This window comes from Camponotus floridanus, unplaced genomic scaffold (assembly GCF_003227725.1).
Source record: "Camponotus floridanus strain SB8 unplaced genomic scaffold, Cflo_v7.5 scaffold310, whole genome shotgun sequence".
In the NCBI taxonomy this organism is placed as follows: Eukaryota; Metazoa; Arthropoda; class Insecta; order Hymenoptera; family Formicidae; genus Camponotus; species Camponotus floridanus.
The window spans coordinates 190949-202827 of record NW_020229449.1 but is presented as its reverse complement, the minus strand read 5'-3'; the positions used below and the strand labels follow the sequence as shown (position 1 = coordinate 202827).

Here is an 11879-nt window from a genome sequence, read left to right as displayed (position 1 = left end):
TGATTTGGAATAGGACAGTAGGCTGAATAGAGATTCGAAAGGTCGAGAAGAGCGCGTGCGAGGGAGAGGGAGCGATGGTGCGAGAAGAACGCGTGCGAGGGAGAGGGAACGATGGCGCGAGAGAGAGGGAACGCGTGCAAGGAAGATAATGTAAATAAATATTTTTTTTAAATGAATGTATAAAATTTATTAAAAATGTATATGTGTGTGTTTATACATTTTTATGTGTGTGTGTGTGTGTGTGTGTGTGTGTGTATGTATGTATACTTAAATTTAAGAATAAAAAGTAATGATAAAAAGAAAATAAAAAATATAAAAAATATGAAATAAGAAATAATACAAAATATATGGGGAGGGGAATGCGCCGAGCTGAGAGAGGCCGCACCTGCAACAAAAAAAAGATATACATTTTATTAGTTTTTAATAAAACATTTAATAATTTATTTAATATAAAAATAGTACTTACATTAACCTGCTAGAGCCATCAAATCGTCCTGTGACATCCACACGTTTCCACCTAGGATCCACTCTTCTTCATGGATGATTTCCAGATGAGAACGCGTGCGAGAGAGAGAGAGAGAGAGAGAGACTTAAAAGAAAAAAAAAAGAAAAAAAAGAAAAAAGGTAAGGAAATCGCAATGCGCACTGCTGGGCCGGATATCCCAATAATATGCACGATCCCAATAATATGCACCCAGTTTCACATAATTATTGCACTACACATAAAATTGTCACGGGCGAATTCCGCGTGAATCGCCGTCGGATAGTCGGAGTCGGAATCAGGATTCATCTGATTGATATAATGAGAGCGAGAGCGTGTATGTGTAAAAAAGAAAGATGTTTATTGTATAGATAGATATAATACAGAGTGTGTGGGCGTGTATGTGTGTATGAATGTGTGTGTGGGCGAGTGAGCGTGTGTCTTTTAATCGAGCGAAGTGTGTGCTGAGATCGCGTTTTAACGGCACGCGTGGTGGCGCTTGCAGATTGCACTCTGGCGGTGTCGAGTCGCACGAATCGTATTCGGAGTATATATATTTACGTGATAGCTCGGTATCGCATCGTATAACTGCAGCGGTTGTTCTTGGGAGTGCAATAATGCGTTATTCATTTACAATATCTCGCACGGTGCGCGTGTTTACGTTTAGGCGCGGTGAATGACCGCGCCTAAACGTGTGTTCGTCGCGTTTTTCTATGCGCGCGTGTCTGGCGGTGAGTCTAACCGCGTTTTTGTAAACGTGCGTATTTCTTCGCATATTTATTTCGCTGGTGTTTCTGCGAATTGCAGGCTAAATTCGGTGTACACGTCTTTCGCTGAAATGTAAACGGAATCCCCGGTATTGAAGGAAAGTTTCTAGGAAGCGTTGTGCTGGCGAGAAATATTCGTCCGAGGCAGCTCTCCTCTCTGCCTCGAGATAAAATGCACAACGCTAGGCGGTCGGATGCTGGACCGTTTTACCGAGATCTCTCGGCCGAACCGGAATGCGCTCGGGTTCGTTTTGCGGTCGGAAAACGGCTGGGTGGAATTGCCGGATTACAATCGAAAGTTCTCGATAGAGGAAGAGTGCTCTCTACCTCTGGTTTTAAATTCGGCTTTTGCTAGGAGCGGTCTAGGATTGCGAGACGTTTCACTTGCGTGATCGGAATCGGAAAGGTGATTAGATTGCCGAGTATGCCCTTTTTATACCGGCTAATTACCCGCGCGTCGGCGCGCGGCGGATTTACCCCTTCCGAACGGGTTTCGGGAAAACGGTACGGTCGGGCCCGTTCGGAGGGATTCGGGTGTCGCGCCGAACGCGGGCTTTCGCCGGTCGGCGGTTCGGGGCGCCTCGGCAATCTCCGGTGTTTTTCGGCTCGACAATTAACGGCCTAACGCCATTCGAGTTTTTAATATGTTTAAAAATGTGGGCGCACCGCGCCCCTTGCTCGGCGGGTGTTCTGCCGGGCGATAGCTTCCGACGGATCGCATGCCGGGAATAACGATGTGTTTTAGGGGGTGCATGGGGTGCATCGTTACAAAATTATACTGCCACTTGGTTTTCGTGCATGCCCGGTAAATGGTTCCATGTAAATTGCGGCCCCACGATAAGTATTTTCTCCCGCTAGTCCGTATGTTACAATCATATCCATATTATCTACCTCCCCCGCAGAAGGGAGGACGACAGCTGAGCCTCCACCGGGCCGTTGAACATGGACCCGCGACAGCGAAATTTTGATTTAAGGCCGTTGCGCGCCAGGCGCCGAAATACCTCGCACCTCGCGAGGCGCCGGGATCGCTCGCGTGCCGCGACCTGATTGGCCGCGGAGCTGCGCACCGCTCTACGCGGTCATTGACGCAGCTATCGACTCCGGATAGAGAAATCCAGGGATCATTCTGGTGCGGACACTCGAATAAGTTAGTCGCAGTCTATTCGTTGTCACTTTGTCTTTGTGAAGGAATCGCCGTTGTCGAGTACGTGAGAGGACGAGGCAGAGGACCATCCCCGGGGCTGGGAGAAGTATCGGTGAGGTTGCCCATCTTTTTAGTTGTGAGCCACATACGCGATTCGGTCCGCCGACCGGCCGTTCTGCCGACGTCGCCATTTTCGTGTTTCGCGACCACTCAGGCTCGGTGCCGAGCCGTCGATATTTGGTGAATTTTCGGGCAATCGGAGGCAAGCGACCGAAGAAAAGCGGACAATCGTATTGTAAGCGTTAATTGATAAGGCAACGTTCGTCTCTCTCCGGGTTTCGAGGTATTCATTACGCATAACTATCGACCGCCGAATATCGACCGCGTGCGCGAAGGATCGCGAAAAGTGCCCGAACAGCGCCCGTGTTGTCGTATCGCTGTCGTTGCCGCGTGGAATATTCCCGTAAATTATCTCAGGGCGATTTTTGTGTCTGATTGCGGGGATGTCGTCGTCGATTGTTAAGTGTGCGTGTGAGCATCCATTGTCTTATATCGAATTGTGAGCGTTAGAGTATTTGCGTCTTTGTCGCGCTTACTACACCGGCGAATAGAGTGTAGTAAGTAATAATTGGCGTTTGTCGAATATGTCGCGGTGCGAAATAATCGCAAAAGTAAGACCGAGAGTGAAATTTGAACTGCTGGCGCGGAAGAAAGAGGCGAAACGCCGGCTGAGAAAAATCTCCGGCCGCCGTCGGCTATCGAATATCGAACATATCGCTCGCCTGTCGCATACGATTATTTTCGATCTATATTTAATTATGCTGTCGAATCATTAAGCTGTCGTTTAGAATTACGAACTGGGAAATTATGAGGAAAAGTCCGTAGCGATAATCGTCGATTTGGTTGCCGAAATTACGATAAGTTTTGGGTGAATATTATCCGCGAATATTTCCGTGTCGAAAATCCTTTGTCTTTTGAGAAGTATCGTTCAATCCAGCGAACTCCAGCCATAGAAACTGGCTCGGATAAACAACAGGATTGTCTTAGCGCTCTCGTTTTGGTTGTCGATTTCGAGCGGACATTTGCTTTGAATAACGTCTTATTATTCGTGCCAGGATTAATTTGATTGTGTATTTCGCTTTCGTATTTTCTTGAATTTATTGTGAACCGTCGTTTTCAATCTGATTTGTTATTCAAGTTTATTCTTACATTTTTCTTTTATATTATTTCTTTACTAATAAATTTATTATATTTCTTTGTTAAAAGCGCGTAATTTATTTGAGTGTTAGTCTCTCGTGATTTTCGATTGTCGCTTTTAATCATTGGGATCTGTCATCGCGTCTGTCGCCGTTTGAATTAGTGAAGTCTCGCATAATCAATCGACTTTCTTCCAAAACCCCTCCCCTCTAGCGTTAGGCGAGCTAGTCGGCCCGTGGTGAAGCAGGCTATTATTTTTCGCGTTCTTTGACGTTTCGTCGAAAACTGATGCGTGAAACCGCATCTAGCGCCCAACCTATCGAGATATCGAAACGGTCTCCGCTCCGCCGCGACTCGCGCGAGAACGCCATCCATCCCTGTTCCTCAGAGCGCGAGTACATTAATTTCGCTATTTTTTTTTTACGGCATTTTCGCTCCCCTGCGCATGCTCCCCTCCAACACCTCGAGGAGTGTTGCGAATAATTTAAATTGATTGAAGAAATGTCGCAATATATATATATAAATTTGTTTTATTTTGTTATATATATATATATATATATATATATATAAATTTGTTTTATTTTGTTATATATATATATATATATATATATATATATTCGGCATTTTCGCTCCCCTGCGCATGCTCTCCTCCAACACCTCGAGGAGTGTTGCGAATAATTTAAATTGATTGAAGAAACGTCGCAATATATATATATATAAATTTGTTTTATTTTGTTATATATATATGTGGGGTATGTCACAACTAAGACTCTACGTTGGAATAAATAATGATTCTGTATTTGTTTCTTTTATAATACAATTGTTAAATGAGTATATCTGATGTGAGCGTGATGTGTCTGTACGCGAGCGAGTCAGTAGTATCGTATTCAATCGGGTGATGTGAACTCTGTGCAAGCCGGGAAGTTACTACTCTCTGGAAATCTGGATTCCGCATGCATGAACCGAGAAAGGTTTTTTATAATAGGAGAAATTTTACAAGGGATGAATTGCATAAGGAAAAACCATGTGTTTGCCAAATGTTACATGGCAATCTATAGACTCGGAGGACGGCTGCGAAACATGCAAGGGTTGTAAATTCTATTGAGGTGAAAGCGGATGCATGCATGCGGGAATTAGAAAGTTGGTAGGATTTCGGACATGTGTGGAAAATGTGCGTGTGTATGTAACACGGGCGGAGTAGGAGACAATTGTCCCTACAGTACCCCCCTGCTAGTGTTTAACGATATATAAGAATTTACGAAAATCCTCCTTGTAGCCGGTCCGGAAAGCGGACACGTCTACCTGACTTGGTTACGTGTTTGGTCGAGTTTTCTAGTGTTGATTTTAGATGTGTGTGTTTCTGTGTATCGGGTAGGTCTGTAATTACTGTGCCCTTTTCGGAAGGGCCTGGAACGTCCTCCTCGTTGTTGCCATCCTGAGAGACGACTGGATCATTGGCCATGATGTACGCTGGTTTAAGGCGGTCGATAGAAACCGTAACGTCCCGGCCGTTCATACGAACCACGAACGTCTTTTCTGCCCTTTTGATGACTTTGTACGGGCCGTCATACGGCTGTTGCAGAGGCTGTTTGAGACCATCATGGCGTACAAAGACTTCCTCCGAGGTAGCAAGGTCCTTGAAAATGAATGTCTTCCCCGTACCGTGGCGAGATATCTTCGTCGGTCTCAATTCCCTCAGATGTTGGCGTAGCTCCTTGATGAAATCTGACACGTTGTCCGCTGCGTTTTCGCGGTGGAGAGATCCTAAGAACTCGCCCGGGAGGCGTAGCGACTGTCCGTAGACCATGTCGGCTGCCGTGGCTTGCAGGTCCTCTTTCCAAGCTGAGCGGATTCCCAGCAAGACGGTGGGAAGGCTCTGTGTCCATCGGCATTGTTGTTGGCACATGATTGCTGCTTTTAGTTGACGGTGCAGCCGTTCAACCATGCCGTTGGCTGAAGGGTGGTATGCGGTTGTTCTCAGGTGAGTCGTACCTAACAAGTGATTTAATTGCTTGAAAAGATACGACTCGAATTGTCTGCCTTGATCCGTGGTTATTCTCAACGGCGTGCCGAACCGAGATATCCATCCGTCGTAGAGAGCACGTGCGACAGTTGCAGCTTCTTGATCCTGCAGGGGAACAGCTTCTGGCCAGCGAGAGTATCGGTCTACCATAGTTAGGCAGTATCGGTATCCCTCAGACGGTGGCATGATTACGATATCAATATGTATATGCTCGAACCTGGCAGAAGGTGGTGCGAATGTACCGACAGGTGATGAGACATGGCGAGAGATCTTGGCGCGTTGGCATTGGATGCAGCTGCGGGCCCATTGTCTGCAATCAGCTTTGATCGACGGCCATACGTAGCGCTGGGTTACGAGCTTGACCGTCGCGTTGATTCCCGGGTGGGACAGCTGGTGCAGCGAATCGAATGCGACTTTCCTGAACTCCTGAGGAACGAAGGGCCGCGCTGTCTGTGTTGAGACGTCGCAAAAAACTGCAACGTCGGTGCCGGGGATGCGTACCTTCTTTATTAAGAGGGTGGAGTCTTCCTCTAGATATCGCTGGAGCTCTTCGTCTTGTTGTTGGGCTGCTGCCAAGGCTTCGTAATCGAGCGTATGCTCAACTTCCTCTACGCGTGACAGAGCGTCTGCTACTACGTTGTCCTCCCCGGAAACATGGCGGATATCGGTGGTGAATTGTCCGATGAAGTCCAGGTGTCTGAATTGTCGAGGTGAACATTGGGCCGACTTCTTGTGGAACGCATAGACGAGAGGTTTGTGGTCCGTGTAAACTGTGAATGATCGTCCTTCCACGGTGTGCCTGAAATGCTTGATTGCTAGGTAAACAGCAAGTAACTCCCGATCGTAGGCTCCGTACTTTGCTTCCGCAGGACTTAGCTTCTTGGAAAAGAATTCCAGGGGTTGCCAGGCGTCTCCGATCCGTTGTTGTAGGGCTGCTCCGACTGCGTAGTCTGACGCGTCGCTGAAGATTGCGAGCGATGCGTCGGGCTCGGGATGAGCCAGCAAGGTTGCTTGGGCTAAGCATTCCTTGCTTGCTTCAAATGCCTCTATAGTTGTTGACGTCCAGTTGACTGGCGACTTCCCTTTAACATTGCCTGACAGCAGGTTGTTAAGTGGTGCTTGCGTCTCTGCAGCCTTGGGCAAGAATCTTCGATAAAAATTCAACATGCCCAAGAATTGACGTAATTTCTTCACCGTGTCGGGTCGTGGATAGGTCCGTATGGCGTCGACCTTCTCCGGTAACGGGCGCGTCCCTGCGCCGGAAACAAGGTAACCGAGAAATTTGACTTCGGGCTGTCCGAATACGCATTTAGCTGGGTTGATGACGACTCCATACTTCTTCAGCCGCTCGAACAGAATCCTCAGGTGTTTTAGATGTTCTGCTTCTGATGTTGATGCGATGAGGATGTCGTCAATGTATGCGTAGCAGAACTCCAGACCTTGCAGCACCTCGTCAATGAAGCGCTGGAAAGTCTGCGCGGCATTACGCAACCCGAAGGTCATGTACTCAAATTCGAAGAGACCGAAAGGCGTCGTGATGGCTGTCTTAGAAATGTCCTCCTCCGCGACAGGAATCTGATTGAAGGCTCGTACCAGATCGACGGTGGAAAAGACGTTTTTCCCATGAAGTGACTGGGAGAAGTCCTGGATGTGTCTCACGGGATATCGGTCCGGGCAGGTTCTCGCATTAAGGGCGCGATAATCTCCGCAAGGACGCCAGTCATCGCCTTTTTTCGGCACCATGTGTAAGGGCGATGCCCAGGAGCTCTGTGACGGGCGAGCGATGCCCAGGTGCAGCATGGCCTCGAATTCCTTCTTCGCCGCCTTCAACTTCTCTGTTGAAAGTCGACGTGGCTTCTGTGCGACAGGCGGCCCTGGTGTGGTGGTGATGTAATGTCTCGTCGAGTGACTTACGGCCTTGGGGGTTCCGTCCGGTCGTGTCACCTCCGGGAATTGGTGGAGGAGTTCGTGATACCGCGACGAGCCTGAAATGGTCTTAACACTCGGAATGTCACACTCAATCACCCTTCCATGAGAGGTGAGTTGAGTGGTCGCGTCCAACAGCCGCTGGTTCCTCATGTCCACCAAGAGTCCGTAGTGCACGAGGAAGTCTGCACCGATGATTGGCTTGGAGACCGTGGCGACGACAAACCTCCAGGTGAATTGCCGTCGCAGTCCAAAGTCCAGAGCTAGCGCTACTGTTCCGTATGTAGCGATTGTTGTGTCGTTAGCCGCGGAGAGCTCGTAACTTGATTTCGTACGAGGTCCCGGTAGGCGCGAGCGTGGAAATACGCACACGTCGGCTCCCGTATCAATTAAGAATAGTAATTTGGTGGATCGATCGCTGACAAAGAGGCGGCGCGATATCGCGGGGCTGATGTCGTCGGCCGCCATTAGCGACTGCCCTGTTCGTTTCCCGGAGATCTATCACTGTACTTGCACGGCTTTTCGCACTTTCTTGCCTTGTCGCCGTATTGCCAATGGTACCAGCATATCTCGCCAGCTGCATCAGGACGCTGGCTCCGTGATCGCGAGCGCGACCGGAAACGCGAGCGCGACGGAGAGCGTGAGCGCGATCTTCCGCAGGCTTCGCAGGATCCGCTAGTTGGCTGACGCGCTCCTTGGGTATTAACCTCGATCGCCTCGAGCCTCCGTACCATCTCCGCCATTACACGAATCAGATCGTCACCGTGTGCTCGGGCAGGCTGAGGTGCGGGGGTTGACGTCTCGGCGATGAGACCTGCCGGGCCGTACAAGTCCGCGATGGAATCCGCGATATCGGCTCGCTTATCGAGCGTGAGGTCCCGATGCGCCGCGAGGAGGGCCTGGACGTGCCTAGGCAGACGGCCCAGCCAGAGCGTCTGCAAGACGTCCTCCGGGAACTCCTTGCCGGCAAGACCGCGAAGATGCCTGAGGAACTGCGACGGTTTACGATCTCCGAGAGGCTCGTTCTCCAACAGGCGACGCGTGTTCTGCTCGCGTGAAGAGCCAAGGCGTTTGATCAGCTCGGTTTTTAAGAGTTCGTACGATTGTTCTTCCCTCATAAGTATGTCGCGGACCTCCAGAGCGTACCTTTGATCGAGGGCTGTGATTACGTAGCCATATTTGGTGCTGCTCTGCGTTATTCCTGCAGCTGCGAAACCGCCCTCCAGCATCCTGAACCACAACTCCGGGTCCGCGGGTATGAATGATGGCACTTTCACTGATACCCGATCGATCGACGACGAATGTGACGGGTTCGCCGTTTCGCGGTTCGCGACACCACTAGCGTTGTTGTGCGCCATACTGATAAACTCGGAGCGTCCAGCACTACGATGCACGGCACAGATCACTCACGGTTCGCGAAAAAAAAAAGAGATCACGTCGGGGTCACCAATTTGTGGGGTATGTCACAACTAAGACTCTACGTTGGAATAAATAATGATTCTGTATTTGTTTCTTTTATAATACAATTGTTAAATGAGTATATCTGATGTGAGCGTGATGTGTCTGTACGCGAGCGAGTCAGTAGTATCGTGTTCAATCGGGTGATGTGAACTCTGTGCAAGCCGGGAAGTTACTACTCTCTGGAAATCTGGATTCCGCATGCATGAACCGAGAAAGGTTTTTTATAATAGGAGAAATTTTACAAGGGATGAATTGCATAAGGAAAAACCATGTGTTTGCCAAATGTTACATGGCAATCTATAGACTCGGAGGACGGCTGCGAAACATGCAAGGGTTGTAAATTCTATTGAGGTGAAAGCGGATGCATGCATGCGGGAATTAGAAAGTTGGTAGGATTTCGGACATGTGTGGAAAATGTGCGTGTGTATGTAACACGGGCGGAGTAGGAGACAATTGTCCCTACATATATATATATATATATATAAATTTGTTTTATTTTGTTATATATATATATATATATATATATATATATATATATACAGGGTGTCCCAGACCACCCGTCTCACCCGATTTTTTCGTAAACGCGACATTTTAAAGAAAAATGTTTCAGACAAAAGTTTTGTGACTTCGAGGGGGACATAAGATAGTGTCATTGGTTTGACCTTGGATAGTCGTTTGAAGATCACGTGAAGGTCACCTTTAATTTCTTAAATGGAAACCCCCTTTTTCAATGCATATTCTTGTAGCTTATCTCGAGAGCTTTCCAAAACACTATAATTAAGTACCTTTTTATTAAGTACTTTTTGAGTTATAAGGCTTGAAATAATTTCTTAATTTTACATAAACCATAAAATATCTAGTAAACCATTCATTTTTCGATTATCTTACCTTCATACTTTTATGTACAAAATAATGAGAGGAATCAATTGGTGTAAAGAAAACACATAGTTGTTTCTAAGAAAAAATATGTAATTGCAATTAACAATTCCATATTTTTTCTTAAAAACAACTGTATGTTTTCTTTACACCAATTGATTCCTCTCATTATTTTGTACATAAAAGTATGAAGGTAAGATAATCGAAAAATGAATGGTTTACTAGATATTTTATGGTTTATGTAAATTTACGAAATTATTTCAAGAAATTATTTCAAGCCTTATAACTCAAAAAGTACTTAATAAAAAGGTACTTAATTATAGTGTTTTGGAAAGCTCTCGAGATAAGCTACAAGAATATGCAATGAAAAATAGGGGGTTCCATTTAAGAAATTGAAGGTAATCTTTATGTGACCTTCAAATGACTATCCAAGGTCAAATCTAAGGTCACCGTCGGATTGCCTGGGAAAAATCCTACAACTTTTGTCTAGGTCATTTTCCTCTGTGATGCGTATTTTTCAAATTATCCAGCCGTCCCGGAACTTTTGACACACGCTGTATAATATATGTATATATGTATATATATAATATATATGTATATAAATATATATATATATATATATATATATATATAACAAAATAAAACAAAAATTATTTATTTTATTTTTAACTTTTTATTATGAAAAATAAAATGATTAATTAATTATTTACATAATCTTCAACGTTTATTATAATACTTTACCAACTTATATAATTATATAATTAGTATGATAGTTAAGAAATTGTTTATCAACTCAAATTGTTTTAACTTCTTGCAATAAAATCAAAGTTATCAATCAAACCAATTGTTTTTACTGATTCAATAATATTCCTAAACCTATGAGATTTGTTTTAACCATAATTTACATAATTCTATAATAGGGGAATGTGAAGTTAAGTTCTAATAGTTTTGATTAGTTTTGATTTATTCACGCAACGAGGTACCTTTAAAGTCAAATAAATTTTTAATTATTAATCGAATCGCTTTTAATCACTAGAATTATTTTTATAACTTTTGGAATACTAATCAAAATTGTTGCGAGAACTATTGGAACTCTTTAAAATTAATTTCCCTCTGTACTTAGAAAATTTATGCAGCGAAGTGTCTTTAACGTCGAATAAATTTTTAATGATTAAATGTATTGCTTTTAATCATTGGGATTATTTTTGTAACTTTTGGAATACTAGCCAAAACTGTTGCGAGAACTATTGGAACTCTTCAAATTAATTTCCCTCCGTATTTAGAAAATTTATGCAACGAGGCTGTAACTTTTTTATTTTTGAGTAGGTATAATTTTTTTTTAATTGGCAAGAACTCTTAGGAATAAATAAGGAAACATTAAAAATTTGCCATAACTATTGTATATCGAAATTAAATTTAAAAAATTTTTTTATTTTTTGTGGTCGACTGATTTTTTCTTTTAAGTATCAGGAACTCTAGTATCATGCAAAATAAAACAATTAAGCTATTCGGAACTATTCGATCTTGATTTTCAAGAAGTTAGCATCCCATTTTTCAAATTCAAATTTGGAACTGTTAATCGACGGAACTCTTTTTATTAATAATAAAGTTTTTATTAATAAAAACTCTTAAACTCTTTAAGAGGAAACTAGAACTCTAATCGGAATTATCATAACTGCATGTCGGGGTGCTAATTTCACACACTCTAATTTAACTAGCTTAACGTGTTGAACATATATACTGTTAAAAATATGAAATTGAACTAAACTGTTGAACTAACTGTTGAAAAATGAAATTAATTAGAAAATAATTCGAAAGCCCGACGAATCGCACGACTTGCGGAACCGAATAAGCTACGAATTTATACTTAAAACCGACAGAATTTACACTCCAGACTCGCCATTAACGATGGCAACTCTGCGCTCATATATTGTACATTATGAGCACTTATTGTCGACTTTTGAAGAACAAAAGTCGTTCGATAAACGACGGACATCCATATAA

The 11879-nt window shown here is 44.4% G+C and overlaps 1 protein-coding gene across 1 annotated transcript; it reads right to left on the bottom strand.

Moving 5' to 3' along the window:
• Nucleotides 1-8005: 8005 nt before the first annotated feature.
• On the bottom strand, nt 8006-8896 carry LOC112638510. Its single transcript, XM_025410385.1, has one exon. The coding sequence runs from the start codon at nt 8894-8896 to the stop codon at nt 8006-8008; it is 891 nt and encodes a 296-aa protein (XP_025266170.1).
• Between the last annotated feature and the right edge of the window lie 2983 nt (nt 8897-11879).